This window comes from Strongylocentrotus purpuratus, unplaced genomic scaffold, assembly GCF_000002235.5.
Source record: "Strongylocentrotus purpuratus isolate Spur 01 unplaced genomic scaffold, Spur_5.0 spur5_scaffold_2, whole genome shotgun sequence".
In the NCBI taxonomy this organism is placed as follows: domain Eukaryota; kingdom Metazoa; phylum Echinodermata; class Echinoidea; order Camarodonta; family Strongylocentrotidae; genus Strongylocentrotus; species Strongylocentrotus purpuratus.
In genome coordinates this window covers 13264953-13289489 of record NW_022145605.1, presented here as the reverse complement: position 1 = coordinate 13289489, position 24537 = coordinate 13264953, and the positions used below count along the sequence as shown (strand labels likewise).

At 36.9% G+C, this 24537-nt stretch overlaps 3 protein-coding genes across 3 annotated transcripts in view; 2 read left to right on the top strand and 1 right to left on the bottom strand.

Moving 5' to 3' along the window:
- The first annotated feature begins 1720 nt into the window (after nt 1–1720).
- On the top strand, nt 1721–6520 carry LOC579436 (glutamyl-tRNA(Gln) amidotransferase subunit C, mitochondrial). Its single transcript, XM_779554.5, has 5 exons — nt 1721–1840; nt 2303–2347; nt 3053–3219; nt 4087–4190; nt 5126–6520. The coding sequence occupies exons 1-5, from the start codon at nt 1742–1744 to the stop codon at nt 5194–5196; spliced, it is 486 nt and encodes a 161-aa protein (XP_784647.3). The 5' UTR covers nt 1721–1741; the 3' UTR covers nt 5197–6520.
- A 9221-nt stretch (nt 6521–15741) lies between these two features.
- On the top strand, nt 15742–20937 carry LOC753537 (elongin-B). Its single transcript, XM_001177216.4, has 3 exons — nt 15742–15888; nt 16976–17216; nt 17770–20937. Exons 1-3 carry the CDS (start codon nt 15886–15888, stop codon nt 17886–17888), a joined length of 363 nt encoding a protein of 120 aa, XP_001177216.1. The 5' UTR covers nt 15742–15885; the 3' UTR covers nt 17889–20937.
- A 635-nt stretch (nt 20938–21572) lies between these two features.
- The window catches only part of LOC579556 (citron Rho-interacting kinase), a 34563-nt gene continuing 31598 nt past the window's right edge, over nt 21573–24537 (bottom strand). Inside the window, exon 38 of the mRNA XM_030991053.1 lies at nt 21573–24007. Coding sequence (XP_030846913.1) covers nt 23824–24007 — 184 coding nt within the window. The 3' untranslated portion in view covers nt 21573–23823. The remainder of the gene's footprint in view (nt 24008–24537) is intronic.

Below are 24537 nucleotides of genomic sequence, written 5' to 3'. Positions count from 1 at the left end.
CAACAATTAGGGTAGGCCTATACTATCTGGCGGCTGCGAGCCTAAATTTTCCTTCTTTTAAAAATAGGCTATGATTGTGTCTGATTGGTTGTTTTCACTGTCTTAGTCATCAAAGAAACACACGTGGCCGATAGAAAAGTGATGTTAAAAGAGCTTGGTTACTGCTTGCGAAAAAATACAGCTGATGGTTGAACATTTACTTAAAAAACAATAGTAGCCCCACCTAATTGTTTATATTACAGTAATATACTAGTACATGTATTCCTATCGTCAGCATTATGATAGTCTCATTTTGTTTTTTTCTCTGTATAATTATATCTAGAGAGGAACAGAGAGAGAGAAAGAGAGAGATTATATGGAAATGATATATACCGGTATGCAATCTTGGTCGTGAGAAAATGACGCCAATATTTTTCATCTCTTCGATGATCGGGAAATTCAAAAGTTTGTTTTCTTCTTTTGAGTGTTTCAATCAGATAAATACTATGATGTTCAGTATAAGAAAGTCAGAGGCGGTGCTCCAGGGGGGGGGGGCACAGTGCCCCCGCAATTTTTCAAGTACCCAAAAGTGCCCCCTTTTTCTTCGTAAGAAGTGCCCCTCCTAATAAGATTAGTGCCCCTATTAAAATCTGATTGGCCCTTTTTCTTCGACAAGTGCATCTTTTCAGGTACGAGAAGTGCCCCTTTAAGCCCTTTTCACTTATTAAATGCCCCTTCACTTCTAATAATTGCCCCTATTCATATGTGAGAGGTGCCCGTTTTAATAATTGCCCGTTCCCTTTCTGATAAGTGCTTCTTTTTAAATGTGATGAGTATCCCATTTTCAGGCTCTGATAAGTGCCCCTTTTATTTGGGCAAGTGCCCATTTTACTTTGACATGTGCCCCTTTTTCTTTGTAAGAAGTACATCTCCCGCCTTAGAAGTGCCCCTTTCCATTTGGGATAAGTGCCCCTATTAATATCTTAGAGGTGACCATTTTCATTCGACTAATGCACCTTTTCCATTCTCATGAAGTGCCGTTTTTCATCTCTAGTGAGTTTTTCTTTTTTTGGTGCGAAAAGTGCTACATTTTCACCTCTGGTAATAGCCCTTTTTACTTTGATTTTGCTCCTTTTCTTTTCTAATAAGCGTCCTTTTCCCTTTTGATATAATGTCCCCTTTTCATTTCTTTATAACATGCGCTTCTACTTTAAAGCGACTCAGAGCAACTTAACTACCCCCTGGAGCTCGCTCACTACGCAAGCTCGTGTGATTGCTAATATATAATATAATCATTTCAATGTAGGGGTATATACAATTGTCTAAAATTTGTATATTTTTGCTCTAAGAATCCCTTTGAAGGTGCCCCCTTTTTCCCCAAATAGTGCCCATTTTTGTTGGTGAAAACGTTTAAATCATCAAAGTTACGTGCTTACGTATTGCAACAGATAGAGCTAATCAAAGTCAGATCAGGGCCCCGTCTTAGAACGGTTACAATTAACTGCAACTGATTTGCGATTGATATCAACCGCAACTATAATGATAAGAGATAAGGTACTGCAAACTTGCAATTGAATAGCGGACTTGCGATTGATTCAGCTTAACACAATCACAGGTCCACTGATCAGAGTTGTCTAGCGCCATCTCAGGTAAGAATTTTATATTTCGGGGATCCACCTAGTACTGTAACATGGACATTGGTGTCAGGTGATCGCAGCACTCGTGTAGAATTCTGCCTTTCTCTGTTTCTGGTCACAATGCAATGATTCGTAACATGTCCAGATTGTTTTTTGTAAGGCGAAATAGTTCGCTTGCATTAGGTCGAATTATTTACAGTGAGTACACCACCTCAAATTCAAAGGTAAGGCGAGATATTTTTTTCATTTCCTGAGGAAAAGAGTGATATTACTCTAGATCTACTTGATCAAGGCAGCTGCAGGACATCGGCAATGGGATTGCCGCCGTCCCGGGACCGACGGCCTGCCTAGGCCTAGGGCTAGGTACGGTCATGCAGTGTCGAGACTTCTTGCAAAACTACAGTAGCTATCAAAGATGGAAACGGGGCATTCAAAGCTCCTTAGAATTGCAGTTGAGTTTTGAAGAAAAAAAATCTATGTGATGCAAACTAAAAAGGAAAATATCATAAAATACGACATGTGGGATGTTCTGAAACGTCTGAATGTTTTGATAACAAAAATGGTAAGAATTAATTGTCACCCTCAAAATAAAAAGAAGAAAAAGTAAAATGAATTAAACAAAAACACAATAGTCATATAGTTCTATTAATGTATCGTTAAATCATGTCATATTGTTGCCTCCGCAGATTCCACAGAAACCACAATGGAGAGAAAGCAAAAAGAAAAACAAGGTAAAGACTAGACCCATCTAGATCTATAGTCTGTATAATCTGATAATTTAATTTATCTTTACAAGCCAGCACCAAAAGCCAGGGAGTTGCAAAGATTTTTCCACTATTAGAATATGGCATATACAACAAAGAAATGATTTAGTAAATGCAACTTATGCAAGTATAAATACAAATATGCAATTGCATATCACTTTCAAATAGCAGCACAACTAATTTGTCATTCGTAAACCTATCCTGAGGTCACTTTACTAGTCTTTAGATGTAATTTTTTCCAGCTATGAATTAATCCATTAGTAATTATGTAAGTCCATGAATAGACGGCCCATCACAGAATTATAACTGGTGACTGCAAAGATGTTGAATAATCATGACAAATTAGATTCTGTGGTCTTTTTTTTTTTCCTGTTTTTTTTTTTTTATTGTTTATTTTTTAAGTTTTGTAATTAAAACGGTAAAGGATTAAATGGTATATAGAAGTTACTACATACCATTGTTGACAAGTTATACAGAAATTTATCCTGTCGATATGGTCAAAGAAGGGTGGAATCTTGAGGTATATTTCTTGAAATCCTCTTTCACTGGCTTTCATATCCCCTTTATATGCCCCTCCTGCTGGGCACCATCATTTTATAGGAAGCTGCCAATTCAGTAATCTGGCTTTAAAAAATGACAAAATATTAAAAAAATGACTTTCCTCATCCCTAGGTCAAGGTGGACCCGCAGACCATTGAGAACCTGGAGCGGTTAGCGCTTGTTAACTTCAACAGCTCTGCTGGTGTGGAGAGGCTTGAGCATGCCATCACTCTCGCAGAGCAACTAGATGATGTGGATACTACTGGAGTAGAACCCATGGCGTCGGTCTTAGAAGACAGGTAAAGTCTGGTGTGATAGAACGACGCAATTTTGCTAATTATACTACTCAACTGTCAAAGTCAAAGTTGATTTCAAAGATCCCGCTGATGCCACCATGATGAGTTTGAGGTTTGAGGGTCTTAGTAATGGTAGGTAACTCAGAAAAATATAGAGTTGGCAGACAGGTTTGTTATGGTAGACCTGTTGTTTATTCAACTAACACCGATACAGGATTATCGTAACAGTTGGGTGATAACTTGAAATGTGCAGTATATTTTTTATCCAAATTTTAATCTCTTGATCGAATAAAAAGTAATTTGGTGCAAAGCAATGTTTAGAGAGTATAACTGTTAAGGAGTCAGAAAGTTGATGAGAATCTGGATTGTGTCTGGAGAGTGACAATGTGGAATTCATTTGAACTTACTATTCCTTATGTAGCTATCATGATCTCTAAATTTGTAGGCTTATTAGCATCATTCATTGACTCTTTGTTGATAATTTTGGACAAAACTCGCCATACTCCACCCAGGCGAGGTAAATGGGTACCCAGTAGGAAGAAATTCATGGTAGCTCAGCTAAAGCCGGGGATATGATATGATTGCAGGTCCCGCTGGGAGAACAGTGTGTATACTGATGAGGCTACCCTGGGTAAACAAGACATATTATTATTATGTTATGCTAAATTGATACAAATCAAACTACATTCCTTTCCATGTCAAAATGTTAAACAGCACCTTAAAATTGATGTTTCTAGACACAAATATGAAAACAACAATGTGAAAACAAAACCTTAACACATTATGCCTATGCATACTTAGACTAAACTGTTATAAATCAAGAAGTTTATTTTGCTACAGATGTTTTTTTCTTTGGTATTGTTTTATTAGAGAGTTGTACTTGAGAGATGATACGGTGACAGAAGGCTACTGTGCAGAGGAGATATTGATGAATGCTGCCAAGACTTGTGAAGAGTACTTTGTTGCTCCACCTGGTAAGCGCTTCACCCTCCCTTGCACTTATGTGGTGGGTTTAGATTAGTTACGGTACTTGACATTGTTCAACATTTTCAAGTATTCGGAGTAGTGTCTTTCATTTTTATGCTTCGTTACGAAGGAGCCGGAGGCATTATATTTTTGACTTGTCCGTCCGTACGTCCCGTTCTCGTGATCGCGTTATCTCAAGAACTGATTGATGGATTCCCGCCAAACTTGGGTCATGTATGTATCTTGCAGAGCCAATGAACAGATTAGATTTTAGGGTCATGAGGTCAAAGATCAAAAGTCGTGGAGCTCATTATGTATTAAGAAAAAGCTTGTGATCGCATTATCATGAGAACCGATAGACAGATTACCATCAAACTCAAGACATATATATTTATCTTCCAGAGCCAATGAACTGATTAGATTTTAGGATCATGAGGTCAAAGGTCATGGGGCTCAATATGTATGCCTATAGATAGCTTGTGAACGCATTATCATGAGAACTGACAGATGGATTGCAATCAAACTTGAATTTTAAAAATTGCTTCCTTTTTGGGATATAAAATTTCTTTATGGTGGAGGCATGATTTTTAACTGCACGCAGTCAAAGTTCCATCTAGTTTTTAATTGACTGGGCAAAGTCACGGGCAGGGAGACACAGTGGTTAGCTTTCAAGCTTTCCTGGTAGGGTTTGATATCCATTTTTTGCATTATAGTTATAAACTTTCTTGCATGCGAATGAATCTAGTTTTACAGTATTGAAAAGGGTGACCCTAGTTTTACATATACAACTATAATTTGCAGGGAGTTCTTAGACAATAAATCAAATATATTGAAACATGTCAGGCTGTCTGGTTGCCCTGTCGCCCTGAATGGATTTGTCCTTTAAAAAAAAAAAAAAAAAAAAAATTATTAAATTTTCTCTCTCGTGTTTTCATTCTCTTAGGAAACATCCCCCTGTCTGCTCAAGCTACCCAACAAGCTTCAGAGAGAACCAGGAAGGAGGAAGACAGATGACAGGAATTGAGATGTATCAAAAATTAACTTTGTATTGAACCCAGCCCCCCCCCCCACTCAGTGTTATTTAGGGTACACATATGCATGTTCCCAGCCCCCCCCCCCCCCCCCTTTTCAGCAAAAGTCTGGTGTGTATAGTCAATACGGGTAGTCCTTTTTCTTTTGTTACGAGCCAGAGAGTTTGGGAACACTCTTGGTATCCATCCGTTCACGGAGTGGGGGGGGGGGGCCGGGGTAATGAATGGTCTACAGAACAGCCAATGATAAGTTATGGTGACAAGGCGATCCAAATTTGCTCCAGCGGCATTTGGTATTGGCGTCGGTTCTTCAAAGATATCATCTGGAGCTAAAAGGGTGTTAAATCATATTCTTCAACACAGAGTAAATGCCCTTGTGGCTCGAAGCAGACAGTAAAGGGTTAGGTTAGGGTTGATACTGGGTTTCAGTTTGTGTTAGGGTTGGGATTACTGTTAGAAGTATGGTGGAGGATCTAGGGTTGAATTGAAGAATTCAACCAGTGTAGGGAATTGTCGCAGAAGCACATGTTCCGCAGTTGGTAAAGGACAGTGGTATGTTGAGGAATTGCTACAGTTTTTACCTTATCTTTGACACAACTCATACATGCTGATGTTTAGTTCATGTAACTGCTAAGAGAGCATGTTTTCATGTGCTTGTAGCACACCAGGGGAGTGTTTCACAAAGATTAAGATCGACTTTAAGTTGGACTTAAATATGGCAGGCCACTGTTTGCCACTGTTTGCTCTCACCATTTACTGGCATTAGTTTCTCAAGGGACATACAAATATGAAGGTCTCAAATCTACATTTTTGATAAATCATTATTGAAGGAAAAAATGATCTAAAGATGATAATGGTGAGAGCAACCAGTGGCATGAATGGCCCGCCATAGTTAAGTCCGACTTAAAGTCGACCTTAGTCTTTGTGAAACACCTCCACGGGATGTAGGGCTTAAAGTCATACCCTAGAAACTTGGGTGGGTTGGTTATGAAGATTAATGTCTTTATACCAAAGTATTTGATCTTTGATAACACTTTGTCATGATTTAGTATTCATGATTAAAAGAATATACAGCTTAGAATTCAAACAACTTTTGATGCACTTGAGAATAAAGATTCAGATCATTTGTCTGTTGAGTGTCAAAAGGGCATTACTCTATGCAATAATTATGTGAGTAAATGCTTTGTGGCTTCCAGCAAACCAATCATCTGTACTTTGGTTACTTCAGAGGGAAATTATCCTGATTTCTGAAAAGATTTGCATGACAAATTACCTTGTGATGACAATAAAAATAATAACAATTCAAAGGAATTCTTTTTTTCTTCTTTTCAATTCAATTTCAGTTTATTTGGCATCATAAAAACATTACAAATCATAAATACAGAACTAAGAAATGATAAAGAATTAGCCAGGACAACTAAAAAGCAACTTGTGCATGTAAAAGAGGCCATTAACAAGGTAAACACAACATCAAATTAAATAGCATAAATATGTACATACATTAAAACAAAAATGGACCAACCATTAACTATCGGCAGGTATATCCCACGTTAAGCTCACACCCACAAGTTCCACAACCACACTCAAACACACGAGCAATTTTAAAAAGGAGAGTTCAGAATGAGAAAGACAAAAAAAAGGAAAGAGGTGAGAAAGAGAAAGAGAAGAAAAGGAAGAGATGGGAATGAGTCAAGGATGACATTGTTTTAAAAATGTAACGTTTGAGTAGAGTTCTAAATTGCAAGAGTGTGGAGCTGGATTTAAGGTTATTACATAACGGTATTGAATTCCATTCATGTACTCCTGTAAATTAATTACCGATACAGAGCCTTTCTTTAGATCAACATTTGATGTGTGCAAATTTCTTCATTTATAGAAAACTGACAAAAGGATATCAAAATTGATGTGCACATGACATATAATGAGTACATTTAATTTGAATTTGAATAATCAAAGTAAAGCTTATAGAAATTTGTTGAATTTGTAAACTGACATGCATTATACACATTGCATTGATATAAAGACACTATTCAGAGTTCTTTAGAGTAATGTTTGTATAATTGATGATTGTGCAGAGTGCTTTATGATATGAAGAAACAATATTCAATTCAATTCAATTCAATTTTATTTCGCAACATAAAAATCAAAATATACAAAGTAACAGTAAATTTTAACTATGTTTACAAAGGTTATATGCGGGGCTTTCCATGAAGGTTGCGAAAACCTGTGAAGTTGGATCGCCCAACTAGGCTTGATATGCAATGCATTTAATACAATGCCTAATTTTCAACAACTTTGTGGACCATGTACACTTCTGGTTTTATATTTGCTGTTTAATCATTCTGTAATAGGTATGTGTAAAGTAAGAGAACAAGAAGATTGAACATAACAGCAGCTATGGAAATGTGAACGTTGTGAAGTGCCGCATTACATAACTCTCCTACACAGCAATGTGTACAGAGTTCTGTCACACAGACTTTCTTCATGCATTCATCCTGATGATCTGATGAAAGACATCCTCTGCTCACAAACTCTGGAAGGACAGATTTCTAAGAAGTCATGTAAGAGAGGAGAGAGAAAGAAAGATTGCAGCTCAATAAGACATTGAGTGATTTCGAGTCAGGTGTTAGTGTTAGTGTTAAGAGCAGTCAAGAGCTCTTATTAAAATCAAGCTACAAATTTGCTGATGAAATTAAGAGCCCGATACCAATATCAATAACAATAGTTTAACACTAACACTGTATTGGAAATCAACATTTGCTTAATTTCTAGGGGCTAGTGTTAGTGAATAGGACGTTTGTACGTAAATATTAACACCAGCCACAAAGGTCGGTTCAGCAGACAACAATTTTGCAAAATCGATACACTAGCTACCGGAAGCCCCAGAAGTTGATGATATTTAGAAGTCAAAGCCTTAACACCAGCTGATTTCCATTTCAGGGTTTAGGGCTGGTGTTAGTGTTTATTAGACACTAACACCTGCCTTAAACACCCAACTTCAAATCACTCAATTAATAGCATTGATCATTTATAATGCTGTCTCCACAGAACAGAAGGAGACACAAGTATATTAAAAGTAAAGTCCAACTAAGAGAATAAGAATATTTGGGGAGATAGACAAATTTGGTGACACCAAGGAAAAAGGGCGTTGAGAGGATTGAAATTTAGTTTTACAGTGGGAGTCAAAGATTTATGTTCAGAGATTGCAAATCTTTATGAAAACCCCCCAAAATACAGAATTATAGGTTTACTTCTGTTCAGACATCGGGAGATATTTGTCATTTCAATTTTGTATTTATCAAACTTTGAATCTCAGTCTGTAAGATTAATATTATGATTACTCATGTTCAAGTCCAAGTTTTATTTATCTTTCTTTCATAACACACATTACAAATATGACATGAATATAACAAGTTGACAGAATAGGGCATTACAATAGAAAGATGAGGTGGCCTTGGTTGAAAGCAAGGCTTGTGGAATTAAGTTATTATCATTATTATTGTTGTTCTTATTGTTCATGATCTTAATGTGTAATTGATATTATTTTCATTGATCAGTGTAATACTAATTACCTGGCATCCATCGTAACACTGAACTTCCATCACTTCCTCACTGCTGGGATCAAAACCATCCCCACATACGCCCCAAGGATCACTCCAACACTCGTAGCAAGATTTACTGGCCCTCATCACCGCATCGTCTTGAGATGTTTCGTTACCATGGCAGCAAGACGAGTTCTTCTCAGGTGTATTAGATGGAGGGGTATCAGGAGTAGTACCTAACGCTGGTGCCTGGATATTATCTGGATACTGGGTCAAATTTACAGACGTCTGTATATAGAAATAAGAGGAAGGTTAAGAAATGATCGCCCAAGCTTGAATGTTAAAAGGGGTGGAGAGGGGAGAAGCAGATTCTTAAGTGATCAAGTGAAAAAGTGTGTTTCTTTTTCTTTTTTGTTTTAATTTTTGTATGTATTTCTTCCTCTGTAGAAGCAGTTCTTTTATTCTGAAACAGAATATACATGTAGTTTCAAGCTTACTTATCTTAAGATAATAACAGAATAACTGTTTGGGGGCAATACTGACATACTATGACAGTGCTACATTGATTAATAATCAATAAAAGTTATAATTTTGGGATGAGTGCCTTGTTGTTTCTCGAGGTATATTGATTGTGCTAAGAAATCATGTGTTGAAGCATGATCAATTAATGAAACGGTATGTTTGAGTTGTCAAGGGGTGAAAAAATGAATATACAAAAAAGTCACCTCTATCTCCTCGTCATCTGTATCAGCCATCGACATGTTATCGGTTTCATCTGAGCAACATTCACTGCACCACTTGATGTCTTGGCAACATTTAGAAGTGTCTAATATTGATAGAACCAAGACAGTCGTGCAAAGTTACTGATATTGATACTTCGTGCAAGACAGGTGTTCTTTTGCTTGGAGACTTCGGTGGAAAGTGGTTTATAACCACCGTTTTCATTATTATTATTATTATTATTATTATTATTTCCTTATACTTTTGAAATGCTGTCACAAATTTCCAAATATTACTCCATTTCCCTGACAGTATGCAGGTGTGTGTATTGTTACATCATAGTCAAAACTTGTGAAGTAAGTAACAATTCAAAAACAAAAACTAAACTGTAAAAGGTATATTGGCATGATTGTTTATTTGAAATAAACTTATACCTGACCAGGAGGCTGCCCCATGTTGATACAATGCAGTGCAAATTTCCTCCATCTCTTCTTCATAGCAATAGGTTGTTAAGTAGTAACCGTATGAAGATGCAGGGACCATGATGTATACACTGTCGTTCATGAAGGTATAAAGGGACATCATTCCTTCGTTCATTAAGTTATTCATCTGTGGGAGAGGGGGAAAGGAGAGAAAATGATTGACACAGTTTGAGGGGTACCGGTACGACAAATAATAGTGATTTTAGAATGTAAGAGATATGTTCCGGAAAGTTTTAAGATCGTTTAGTAAGTGAAAAGATAATATTCATTTTCAATAATTAAGAATATAACATGTTGAAACATTTCACAGGAATCCAATAAACTATTGTCACCTTCCATAATTTCTTCACATCATGTTTTGACCGCTTAATTATTTTTCATACATATTTCCATAAGTCAAATATTACCTTTGATAACAATATACACATCTGCCAAAACTCTGATGTGTCTCTGCTGCACATTATACTTAATTAAAATCAGTTTTGTGATTGTGATTTATCCAATACGTGAAGATTCGATTTCTAACGAGACAATTCATAAGGGTGATGTTGCTATGGTTACCTCACACCTGTGGATGTGGTTGAAATCATCCCCATCATCCGGATAGTCAAATTGGTCATCATCTGGATAATCAATAGGGTCCGGGTAGCCTAGTGTGTCCTGTCCATCATTCGGGTAGTCGAGTGGGTCATCCTCCCAATCATCCGGATAGCTCATTGGGATATCCAACCCGTGGTGCTGGTAGTTTAGATAGCAATGGCACAAAGTTTGTGACGCAGTACCCGCGCTACATGCCACACCCTTGATCAATGCATATGCTATTTAGAGATATTTGTAAGGGGAAAAAACCAGATACCACCGTTAATCTTCACTTGTAATATAAGATCCGGTGCTAGCGTGATTTTCTGACATATAGGACGGCGTCATGATTGCACGGTCAGTCATGCGCCACCGTATCAGGACAATTACCCCCTGGGCAATCACCCCCGGAAAATTCTCCCCCGGACAACTACCCCCAAGGACAATTACCCGACCCCCCCCCCCCGGAAAATTACCCCCGAGGACAATATTGCCCCACCCCCTAGGACAATCCCCCTGGCCCGGCCCAGGACAACCAAGGATAACCACCCCGAGGAAATTTACCCCCCCCCCCCCCCCCCCCCTCCCCTGTTTATTAAAGAGGAAGCCCAGCCTGATAATAAGTTGGTTTTCCGGGGGATAATAATTGTCCTCGGGGGGTATTTTTTTTTTTTTTTTGGGGGGGGGGGGGGGTTCCTTGGGGGTAGTTTTCTGGGGGTACTGTGCTCGGGTGGGGGGGGGGGTACTTTTCCGGTGGGTGATTGCCCAGGGGGTTATTGTCCTAGAACCACGTGCGAGTGATACTCGTGAAAAAAAGTGATTGAGAAATGAATATTGCAACCAGTGCGTACTTATCGTGACATGCTTATTGGCGCAGGTAATAACGCAATCGAAATAACGCTTCGTTTGCATGTATTTTGCACATGAGGCGTTATTTCTTTGCGTTACCTGCGCTATTAAAGTATTTGCATTGTTTCTTTTTCATACTCATTCATTTGTAATTTTGTATATAGATAAGAATGAGTTTTCTTTGTATTCCTTTACGCCCGTCTTCTCTCTCTCTCTCTCTCTCTCCTCCTCCTCCTCCTCCTCCCTTCTTTCCCTTTCTCTGTCTATTTCTCTTCCCCCTCATCTCTCTTGATATCGCTTAACCTGAAAGTTAGCAAAGATCAAGTAAAAGTATACTTAATACTTAAAAAGGTTCTAACATAATTGGGCAGATATTTACAACGCTTGGTTCATACTGTTACTTTGTCTATTATCATGATTACTTGTGATTTCTGACATATCATACAGATGGTGGGCGGTAAATGAACGTGAAAAGAATATTATTCGAATGCGACCCTCCCCCCCCCCCCTTTTTTTTCCCCCTCTCTCTCTCTCTCTCTCTCTCTCCCTCCTTCTCTCCCTCCCTCTATCTCTCTCTCTCTTTTTTTCTCTCTCTCTCTCTCTCTCTCTCTTTCTCACCTTCCCACTTGTTGTCCATTTTTATTCTCATTTGCATTAATTTTCAACCACCGATAAAGACTAGTCCCCCCTCCTCTCCTCATTGCCTTCCCAGCTATAATATAGCTACGTCACTGAATATACACGTCGTTCAATTGCTAATCACAGAGGGGAAGAATCATCAAAAATGCAAAGAAATAAGACAAGAAAATCCCTCTCAATCCTCGTCGGCACAGCTTAGTAGACGGATTGAAAACGGGTAAATTATGCGCATAATACCTGCCATGAACTGTAGATGATAATAATCATCATGCATGGACACTGTTTTGCCATATACTGTTGTGCTCCTTCCTCGATGTATCAATCATGCATTTTGAATAAGAAGAGTAATGTCTGCATTATTTCAAACTTTTCTAAATATTGCCACTCATTACATAGTCTTACAGAAAGTATAGTTCAAATGATATTCGATATGACGATAGGCCTATTTCATTATAATCAATTTTATAGGTGGGCTTGGGTCTATTGAAATGGATGAAAGACAAAGAAGGTAAATTCATTGAAACAATTAAAGAGGGGATATATTGGAAGAGAGGGAGGGAAGAGAAGGGGGAAAGAAAGAGAGAGACAGAGAAGGTGTGAGAGAGAGAGAGAGAGAGAGAGAGAGAGAGAGAGAGAGAGAGAGAGAGAGAGAACCGGAGGGGATAATAGGCTAACATTTAAATTTCTAAGACAGAATGATGTATGGATGAATGGATGGATGGCAAAATTGATAAATAATGGACGGAACGGATTGAAAATTAATGAATGATGCATGGAAAAATATAAAGATGGATCGGAAAGAATAGAAGGATGGATGAATGATGAGAAGATTGATGGATAGATGGGTGTAAGAGTAGGTAGAGAATTAGTATAGGGTAGAGGCAATGGATCTTACCGAGTAGGACCACTGTCAGAATACATCGGAAAGCTGACATCATTGATCGTAGTTCCAGTATCTGACTTCAAAGGTGGAAAAAATCCTCCAAACTAATAAAAAAAAATGATACACTGTCACGGTACGGAAGGCAATTCAATGAGAACATATATTTTATCTTTCTGTTTTTGTTTCGGATGAAATAATATGAACAACCTTTATGACAAACTTTCTGTCACGAAACTTGGTTACAAACTAAAATATATGAATCGGGTATGATTAGAAAACTCGAGAATTTAGTCATTTTGGCGGCCAACAGCCAATGTCTACAGCTCCATTTTAAAAGCCACCATGCAGCTTCAAAGCTGAATGCCTGTTGGGGAATATTGCTCAGTCAAACTACAAGAATCGCCAATTTATTTCTGTGACAACATAAATTTGCACTTACTGATTAATACCATTAAGGCATTTCGTGATTCCAACAGATTCTATTTCATATTTCACACATTCTAAACATATGACAGAAAACATAATATACAAGGCTTCCAAAACATATGAATTTCTGAAAATGAAATTCAAAAAAATAAAAAAAATAAACTGTCTTACCCTGATCGAGTTGCTGTATCCCAGCGTTCCCACAGAGTATCGCGTTCAAACTATTCTCTTTACTTTGAGTTATATAGCCATGCAGCTTATACGTCTGCGATATATTCCAACCAAATGGCGCCCTTTTCTCGCTTGGATATGGTGGGCACTTTGCATTCCGCCGGAACACATTATCTTAGTTGCTAGTCAATTTTTGGATCTCGTATTATTGGGTGTGCGACGTGGCGCCATGGACTAATCTGATAGTGTGTTACAGCAGCATTTTTCAACCACTTTTCAGTCACGGCACCCTTTTCAGAAATAAAAACTTTCGCGTTCCCCCATCCCCGGAAGTCGGTTCTAGGGCAATTGCAACAGCGAGACAATAACCCACCGAGGACAATTATACCCTTAGAAAATTACCCCCCCCCCCCCCGCCCGAGGACAACCACCCCCTTGGACATTACCCCCCCCCCCCGGAAATTGTTTTGCTTTTATACAAACCAACTTATTATCAGGGTGGAATTCCTCTTTAAGGAACAGGGGGGGGGGGGGGGTCATTTTTTTCGGGGGGGGGGTTGTCTTCGGGGTGTTGTTGTCCTTGGGGAGGGGGGAGTTTCTAGTGAGGGGGAGGTTCCTGGGAGAGAGGGTTTTTAATCACAGAATCTTACTTGTGCATCATTCGTCGAGCGAGTCTAAAAATGTAATCTTTGATATACAAATTATTTTGTAATCGACATACAAGGATAAGATATTTAAAACAATAATGTATGCGGGCATCCCGTTGCCATATAAACATGAATGAGGATATTCGGGCATCTTGATGCCCCGAATTTACCCGTTTCTAGATGTTGCGAGTTAGGGAAGCGAACAAGCGGGGAAAATGTAATTTTGATTATTATAATCATGAAAAGCATATACAGACATACGGGGACCTGGCTGTCAAAAAGAAGTATATATTCGGGCACCTCCATGCCAAAATATGAAGGTATTCTGGCATTTTACTGCCTGAAATCATGCCGTTTCCAAAATAATGCGAGCCAAGGTAGAAATACACTTTTCATCTTTAAAATCCTTTTTTTCCTCATCAATTTACAGAAATATTGAATGTTGTCGTTTCACGAAATCGACGTTATTCCAAAATAACTTTTTGAAGTAACTAAATTTTTCTTGCGGCACCCCTTAAGATGTCTTGCGTCACCCGGTCGAAACGCGTTTTTTATTATTTTTTAAATTTTATTTATCCATTCATGTATTTATTTTTGAATTAACTGATGATAAGTTAATTGATGATTAATTGATTAACTTAGTTTTGTATGTTAAAGTTTAGTTTGCTTTACTTTTGTTTGTTCCCGGTTTCGGTTTGTTTTATATAGTTTTGTTTAGCGCTGTGTTTTATTTGTTTTCCATCTGTTTTGTTTTGTTTTGTATTGGTTTAGGTTTGTTTTCTATTTGTTTTGCCTTGTTTTGCATTGGTTTGTTTTGTTTTATATTTGTTTTGCTTTTTGTAATACTTATTTTGCTTTGTTTTGTATGGATTTGTCTGAGTTTTAGTTTCAGTTTTACTTTTTATAAATAGTTTATTTTAGTTTAGTTTAAGTTTATAGTTTAGTTTAGTTTAGTTTAGATTAGTTAGTTTAGTTTAGTTTAGTTTCTTTAGTTCAGTTTAGTTTTGTTTTGCTTTCATTTGTTTTGTTTTGCTTTGTCTTGTTTTGTTTTGATATAGTGTTTTTTTTTGTTTTTGTTTTGTGGTTATTATCATAGTTTTTTTTTTTTTTTTTTTGGGGGGGGGGAGGTGTTTTTTTTTGTTCTATCTGTTAGTAGGGGATCATATCCTCTCGGTATCCTTTTCGGGGGAGGGGAGTCAAAATGTAAAATGTTGTTACCGCGCTCTTTATCGAAGGGTACTACATAGCCAATTTTAAAATTATTTTGTAACCAAACGAAAATTTATCAAACTCGAGATGGTCCAAGGGTCGATAATATTGCATTGCATTGGCGCATGCGCATGTGTATACTCCAATGATTGGTATCCTTTCTTTCTTAGAAACCAGTTAGATTGGCAACTAAAAAGAAATTAACGGAAATTACATTAAATATTAATAAGTTTGAACTAAAAGTGATATAATAAAACTTTTTTCCATTTACAAAAATTATTTTAAGGAATTAAATATTACCTTTTTGTGAAATGTATACCATCTATTTTATTTATATCAGTATTCTACACGCATTATACGTTGCCAATTTGTACCGGTCGTATTTTATTATTCACCACTGTCCGTAGTCTTTATTTGGAACTTATCCTTGGCTTTGTTGAGATCTGTGTTGCCGAGCATATTAATTTCGATTTATCGTTAATTCTACCTCGATTGGGTGCTTTATATTATCACTAAAGTGACAGCATGGTACGTTTTTAGTATTATCATGAAACTTATCGTTCATTAATTCATTTAGTCATTGACTGTGCCTGTGGATGTGCCGTGCATGTGTGATTGTGCAGTGTGATGAGTGCGAGTTCACCTTCGCTTCGGTGGCTCTGGGCTAGCTTCGGCATCGCTGCTTCGCGGCCCGGCCGGTGCTGCGGAGAAGCCAGAGATCCATTGCGTCGGCGTCGGGCGTTGAGAAAAACATGTCCATTGTCAGTGCCAGTGGGCTGTGGGGGCAGTATTATTAAAATTCTTTGTTAGTGATAAATATGTCATTGTCAAATTGAAACAAATCGAAACTTTGTCTTTGAAAAAGACCCACTTTAATTTTTAAAGTTAAAAAAGGGGGAAACCCCCAGTTAGACAATGAAAGTTGAAGCAAAATCTGATTAAAAAAGATAAAATAAGTTGTTAAATTTGCAATCAATCAAGCACAAATTAAAATTGTGGCCTATCTTGTGAGCTCCTTTCCCATTTGCTAGATTTAGGCTAGCTACGCCTACGCCGCTTGATTAAGAAGTAAAATTTTAAAAAGACAATTTTCCATCAATAATAGTTGATACGTCCCTGGTATTTGTATACCAACATGACAAACACAAGAAACCTTGTTAGTCCAAACCAATAATGATCATGGTGAAACTTGCTACCCTCTAGCTCTACTACACATGTAACTGCCAACAAATTAACAATATACAAATTATGTAGGAAAAGGAGAAGAAGATCGATGAAAAGGAACAAGGGGGAAGAGCTAGGAGAAGAAGAAAGAAGAATGAGATGAAGTAAAGAAAGGAGAGGAATGTATTCCAGATGTTGAACACACAACCACTTAACCACTGATTATCCTACATAAATAATGACTTCAATAATTTGTGAAATGAAATGTCTATCACAAGTCGATGCACTAGTGCCCTTTGGTAAGGCATTAATCCTCATTACCAGGTCACACGGAGAGGACCTCAAGCCGTCAGCCGTCTGGTTGCTTACTATTTACCAACAAGCATTTATGCTTTCTTAGCAGCCAGGTAAAATAACCACCACCACATAATCTTATTGTTTGCCCATTCAGGATGTCTTCTTGATGATCAAGCGTCAGAAGACGACCATCTTCACGGACGCCAAGGAGACAAACACAGTGTTTGAGCTGAAGCGAATCATCGAGGGCATCACAAAGAGGGGGCCAGAGGACCAGCAGTTGTACAAGGATGGAGACACGCTTGACGATACCAAGACGCTGGGAGACTGTGGATTGACGAGCAATACAGCCAAGGCACAGGCTCCGGCCATGTTGGGGCTTGCCTTCAGAGAATGTAAGAGTTGCTCGCCAGGGCTTGTCACTTTCATTGATCATTTTGCTAAATATGATGTAAAAAGTTTTTTCCAGCTAGTGCAGTTTTTCTAAAGAAATTAAACACACTTTCAGTTAATATTAACTATTTACTTCATATTTTTATAAGTTAGAGTTAGCCTTCTCTTTCACTCTGTTAAACTTCTCTTTCCCTCTGTTAAACTTTCTCCCCCATAGGAAGTTGAAGTCATTTTTTCCCCTTTTATTTTCAGTCTCAAGAATTGTAAGATATCAAATACCTTGATCATAGTATTCAATAGGTAAAGCCAAGTGAGAAGATTTAGTTTCTTATAACATATATTCCCAATGCCATGAGATTGTTCCTACTTCTTGGGTGCCGATCTTTTTATGCCTCTGGTTTCTGCTTATGTATGAGGTCTAAATAATCTTCATTAATCTGAATCATCTATTCACTCAAACCTGAGCACCAAAATATCCCCCACAATATGCCCCACAATATGCCCCACATTCTCTTATTGATGTACATTCTTTGATTACTATCTTCCTATCTGCAGGTGAAGGGGCTGACTTTGAGCAACTAAACATCACTCCCTACTCAAACCCCCCGGAGCTACCCGACGTCATGAAGCCTACAGATTCCACAACCAACACTGTAGATCAACCAGTCCAATAGATAAGCAAATCCTTGCTCATTTTGATTCTTTCCCCTAGACCGTAGTGACGTTGTGGTTGACATGTCTACTTTGTCAAGGTTTCTTACCACAGTAGCTACAAACCATGATTCATATACAGTTGAACCTGTGTTAGTGGCCAACTCTCTATAAAGGCCACCTGTCTATACTGACCATGCATCTTGACTCACTGTAGAGAAAAAGGTGTGTTGTAGAACCTGTCTAGAAAGGTCACCTGTCTACAGTGGCCACCTTTTCTGCTTCCCTTGGGTGGCCTTTATGTACAGGTTTGACTGTACATGTACTTTACAACCTGAAACTATGCTCGCACGAAACTTTCTAATATTCCATGATTAGCTCAGATGAGATTTGTGAAAGTTTCATGCTGCCAAATGATCGAATACCAGGGGGCGTTTCACAAAACTTGTCATCAGTGACAATTGACAGTTTTTGTTATACGCTACTGAAATCCTTGCTCCTGATTGGTTATCATCAGATTTGTCACTGATTTTTGTCACTTGTCATTTAAAAAAAAAAAGGCTTTGTGAAATGCCCCCCTTAACATGAAGTTTGTGCAAGTCTTTTGCCTTGACAAAGACTCTTATAAATGATTCACAAAAGTGTCCACTAGATAAGCATAGTGTGAGAATAGTCAAACTTTAGTTCTCCTTCCTTGAAGATAGTTATCTACCTGGGCGCTGTTTCATGAAACCATCATAATTACAAGTTCACCGACATCCCATTAAAACTTGTGTAAATTTAATACATGCGTCTTAAAGGGTTGTCAGAGAACTTGTACTTATGACAGTTTCATGTAACCCTGCCTTGGTGACATTTGCTTTTTTTACCCATAGGTCAAACTACCTTTTAAAGCTTGTGAATTAAATGCTGAACACAGAGATTAAACTCTGTACTGCACACGTTGCTCTAGTTACTGTACTTTAGTATGCAGAGAAATATGTATTTAAATGACAATAAGATTGCTATCGCTATGTGTGTCCTACAATTACAGGTACCACCATGATGGTAGTTAACTACTAGTTATATCAATTTCTATCAGATTAGTAAATTCATGTAAGAAGCTACGTGACAGGTCTCTTGTCAGGCTACAATTGGTCGATACTGTGGAATCTCTCTGTATAGCTCATTAAGAAGAATAGCAATGAAAGGATATCCATTAAAAAACATTGCATTTGCTTTGTTTTGCGTATGGAAGGTCAGTAAATGCACTTTTGACGTGAGGCATACATGTATATGAAATGCTAATTAATGCATGTGAATAACCTCACATTGTTAGCATTATGACTACAGTAGTAATGATTATTATGAACTATGTTACACAGAACCTGAGCAAAGAGATTATTTTCCAGTCTAGAATTATTGATTTTTAGTGTTTTGTTTGTCTGTTTGTTTGCATATTATTTTTGAGAGTAGATATGATATGTTTGCATTTTTTTTTTAAATTGTGTACCGTTAGCCCATGCATCAGTATGCATTGTAATGTGCAGGGTGCTTCTTTACTCTGATTACAGTATAGACTCTAGATCTATTTATTTGTAGAGATTTGTAGGATTTTAAAATGGTTTCATTGTAATCAACAAATGGTTCTACTTAACAAGAGCACATCTGAATAACTAAAGGTTTTATATTAATATTTATATCTGTATTTCAGCAAGTGCATGGAAATCTGCTGGTACATGTATCTCATTTCTTACTGGCAATAGCAATTTAGCAAGCATACGTTTCATACAATTTACAATTGCACAAGTTGTATTTTGTTATTTGTGTTGAAATTTCTTTTTATGCAGTGCCTGTTCAAATGGCATAATTAAGAGATTTAAATAACACAATTTTTGTACAATCTGTTATGAATACCACACATATTATGCAGTAGAAGTACCTTTTTTCATTTTCCACAATGTACATGTACATACCAGTATGCTATAACTAGTCGCCTTCATTATGAACTGACATATTCGTCATATATACATGTATAACATGGATTTGATGGTTCGAAATAAGCGGGTAAACGTTTTAAGGCTCTGTAAAATGATTGGAATACATGGTTCTATCTAAGTATGTATGCATTTACATGTAGGAACGCATCAAAATGTAATCTTTGTACAAGTTTGTTTCTGTCGTGTGCTGTAAAACCATGGTGAAATGGTGATGGCATTCCTTTGATTAAACTTGTGGAGAGGTATTCTGAAAACGATTATATCATTTATTATAGAGAGAAGAGAAATAGTTTAATTGTCTTAACAAATCTAAGTTATGAAGAGGCAATAGTAAATAATGACTGGCGTAGGTGGCTGCGGACTTGAAAAGCTCATAGAACATTTTTAAAAACATCAATGAAAAGGTGCATTTGAATTTGTTGTGACAATTCAACCTCTTCTCTAAAATAGGAAATAAAATAGTTTTGATAATTAATACCACCTCTAATAAAAGTATTGATTCAGTACAGCCCCTATATCAATAGTCTATTTAAGAGCTAATCCAAGTCACGTTATCCTTAGATTATCTGTCAGGTGTGGGGCTGACAAGACCTCTGTCGTCAACTTCAATTTCATCTTTTAATTGAGAGAGAGGGACACGTATATTAATGACTCACATGCTAGCTATTGATGTAGTTTGATAATAGCCTGTGGTTAATATTGTACAGAATCTTGAAAAAATGTTTGTACATTTCCTGATAATGAAGCAAAAATGAACTTACGTTACACTAATGTACAGTTGCCTGAAGATTTTCCCTTCTGGTAAAGATAATATTTACATTGTACAAAACTACAAATAAATAAGTGTTGCTTACAGCGATTCTGGTTTGGTATACCTATATTTTTAGATACTTTTAACATAAATAATAAATATCAATTAAATTGATATACCAAGACTTTCACATAAAAGGAACATACAAAATAATTTAATGTATTATAAATGTGTAATTTGGACATGTGATAATCAAAAATATCTGTTAAGTTTGTATCTATTTCTGTGATTTATTTTTCTTCATTTTGTAGATTGGAATAAAAACATTTATTTCAAAATGTATTCAGATGTATTTTGCTTTCCTCTTTCTCTTCCACATTTAATTCTTGGCTTTAATAGCCGCCTACAAATTAGCTACATGTATATGGGGGAGAAAATGTAAAAAGAAAGAGAGAAAGAGAGAGAGAGAGAGGAAAGAAAGGGAAAAGGGTGAAAGGACAAAACTCATGAATCACCTCCCGCACCCCCTAATCAGTAGTATTGTACATTTGCACTTTTTTTTAAGTAGGACTGATGCTCCCACTCCAATGGTTCATTGCCCCCTCATTGCTATACCCCAGCTATATAAGTACTGTACACATCCCCAAAACAGCTGATGCAGTGTGGGAAAAAACAAGACAATTGCAACTGCGTCTCCTATATATAGTATATGTGCCTCCACCCTAAATTCAGTATAGGAAGTGGAAGAAATTATTCATGACATATCACAATGAAAACAGAATATTTCACCCCCTCCCCCACCAGCATGAGTGGATCCAGCCAATGTCTTTCCTTTTAGTATCTCATCTCATAGTCACAAATTTGTCTCTTTCTTTTTCTTTTTAATTAACATCAAGATCAGGTCTCCATCCAATCATTTCTTTCGCAGCATCTTACCTCAACAGAGGACATGAAATAATACAAGCACACAAATCCACTTGCCTTTATGTATCATACAATTTAATTCACCATCACGTCAGATGTTCGATGGCTTTTATAATCACCTGCAGGATGATGACAGTGCATTAAGCCCAACACACACACACACACATACTCTACAATCCTCCTGTGATATGATTTATGAAGAAATCGCAAAATCATAGATGTGAATTCTTCCTGGTTAATGTTCCCCATGGTCATTTGAACAAAATTAAATTGACATTCTGGGGATATAGTGGGCCTAGAAGTCAGAGAAAAAGCATGATTATCAGCTTCCAATCACAGTTTAATGTCACTACATATGGCAGTCAAATGGACTTTATCCCTAACCAGAATGACCACAAAACACAGCCATTTTGATTTACTAATTACATAACTATTAGAAAACTTCAACCAGGAATTTTTACATTTAGTTTCTAATATCAGATGATTACCGGTATGCAATTTCTTCCACAGAGGAATTGCAGTGGGATCATGTTGTGGTACGCTTCATTCATTCACATACCATCATTTGTGTAATCGTACTTCATCCACGTCTATGTACATATAAAACAAGAGAAAATATAATACATTATAGCATGCAAAGCATTCAGTTTTAAAATGAGAAATGAGAATTTTGTTCACAATTGAGAATAATTCCTGATTATTGAGCTGACAAGTATGAGCAGCTCCAGTATTCTGACAATTTATTATGAAAGCATCAGCCTTCTTCATTCATGCAAATCGCCAATAAGTCTGTACTATTAAAATATCATGCATTTCTCTTTATATTTATTCCAAAGAAACCAAAATGGTATTCATGCCATTGCTATTAACCAAGCGAAGATGGGTCTATCCAAACTCTGACCATACATTCAACCTAAAACATCATGCAGATAAATGCCAGTACAGCAATCGTAGCATAAAATTCCAAACCAAGCAAATTCGGCATAAATTAATTCATAAGGTCTCATCTCATCAGATCTCAGAAAGTACAAAACATCGCAAGCCAATACGGCATTAAATTGTTTGTCTATCTGATGCCTATGAAGTAACCGATCACTGTGACAAAATGCCCAAACAAGACCCATTTACCTATCGCCATTTCGGGCCGAGGTCTATGAAAAATGGGTGATATTCCAAAATCGAATTATTTTCAAAAGTTTAGAATAGTAATATGTGTATAGCTACTGTACAATAATTTACATAGATATTAATCTTGAGACTCCAATTTATTCATTGAAATTTATAATTCTAAGTAATATACATTATAATTACAATATGTACATTTCAAAGTTATTACATATCTCAGTTTACACATCACAGTCTTTACTGTTTCTACAAACAATTAAATGTGTTAAAGTCTTTATATACAATTGCCATATCTTACAAAGATCAAGCTCTGACATTTTGCGAAACAAACAATTTCTTACACTAATTTTATCTGTTTTCTTTTAACAATTCATGAAGGCAGAAAGAGAAGGTACACTATGATCCAATTAGGATAATTAGCGATACATGTATAATACAAATTGAACATTTATACATGATAAAATTTATCTAATATCTACCTTAACCTACACATATCTTCTCAGGTGCATTCTAAAGACATATAATTATGTACAGTTATTGCTCTTAAAGTTTTGTACATGCCTCTACTTGAATGAAACAAATCCGTAGGTTCACAGCTCATTCTTGCCTGGTAAGTTTCTAGAATTAAAAGATTTCATATGTATTTACAGAAAATGTATGAAAAATATACAGGAAACTGTTTAAAAAAAATGTATAGTAGGCAGTCTGTTCACAAACAGCATTAGAAGAAGAAGAAGAATGTTATAATTGTTTGATCTTTAAGCAGAGAAAGAATTGGAGATTTTGTACAAATGGTTGTTACTGCTTTTCATAAAACATTCAAACAATACACTGCTCTCCACACTTGTCATATAGCCCAAGTTCTGTACATTGAGATACATATCAACAGGTAAAATCTAAAGGGGCATTAATTGTAATCCTGAAAGGAATGATAACAATTACCTTTCTGGCTTGTAGCAGATGGGTAAACTATACACTTCTATTATCTATCTTTTTATATTCTATCTGCACATTCAAATTTGCATAACCCTACACTACAAGCTCAGTTGTATTTATCGCTTGCTAATTCTCATCTTCCAGCACATGTGTAATGTATTTGAAGCCATATTCAGTGTTCAGAATGTTGCTCCAAGATTCCTGAAGACAGCGCTTCCTGGAACTGGGAAATCTTGGGTGTGTCTATCGTTTGGTACTCCTGGTCTTCCTGCATGTGACTGTACCATACTTGAGACCACAGCTAGCTTTCACTTCATCTTCAGAGGAGGACGTAGAGGGCACCCTAGCTGATGCTCTCGCTGCGGTACGGCTGAACTTGCCCTTTGGAGTGTTGCTCCAAGATTCCTGGAGAGGGCGCTTCATGGAGCTGGAAGGTAAAGGAGACAAATGCACATTGGACCGTGAGGAAAAGGGAATGCTTGTATTGGGACCGAGATATGTAGAAACGTGTGCACATAAGACAGGGATAAAAGAAAGAGCATCCAAAGTTATTCTGATGTTATCTATTTCATTGTATTAAAATCTTTACGGGAAGTAACAATAGCATAAAGAATGAAAAAGACTTGTCCTAGAGACCCCAGAGGTCTGTATTTGAAATGTCTACAAACGATATCACATATTCATTATAGAAAGATATTTGATCATAATTACACAGGCAATGATTGATTACTTCCTCTGTTATTGTTTTTCATGATTTACCTGATCTCTGATACACTTATGACAAGAAATTCAACTTAATCAAGTGGAGACAGATTTCTAATTTCATTCCCAAATAATACATTAAATACAATCAGCTTACACAGTCAAACCCGTCTATAGCGACCGCCCAAGGGAAACACAAAAAGGGTCTTTGTAGACAGGTTCCTTTAGTACATGTTTCAATCAGAAACCTATTGC

Excerpts from the sequence above, each read along its gene's own strand:
- LOC753537 (XM_001177216.4), top strand. Across the intron at positions 17,217-17,769 it reads GGGGCTTGCCTTCAGAGAAT|GTGAAGGGGCTGACTTTGAG; the intron begins GTAAGAGTTGCT and ends TCCTATCTGCAG.
- LOC579436 (XM_779554.5), top strand. The coding sequence starts at position 1,742 with ATGATTCGTAACATGTCCAGATTGTTTTTTGTAAGGCGAAATAGTTCG. Across the intron at positions 1,841-2,302 it reads ACACCACCTCAAATTCAAAG|ATTCCACAGAAACCACAATG; the intron begins GTAAGGCGAGAT and ends TTGCCTCCGCAG. Across the intron at positions 3,220-4,086 it reads GCGTCGGTCTTAGAAGACAG|AGAGTTGTACTTGAGAGATG; the intron begins GTAAAGTCTGGT and ends TTGTTTTATTAG.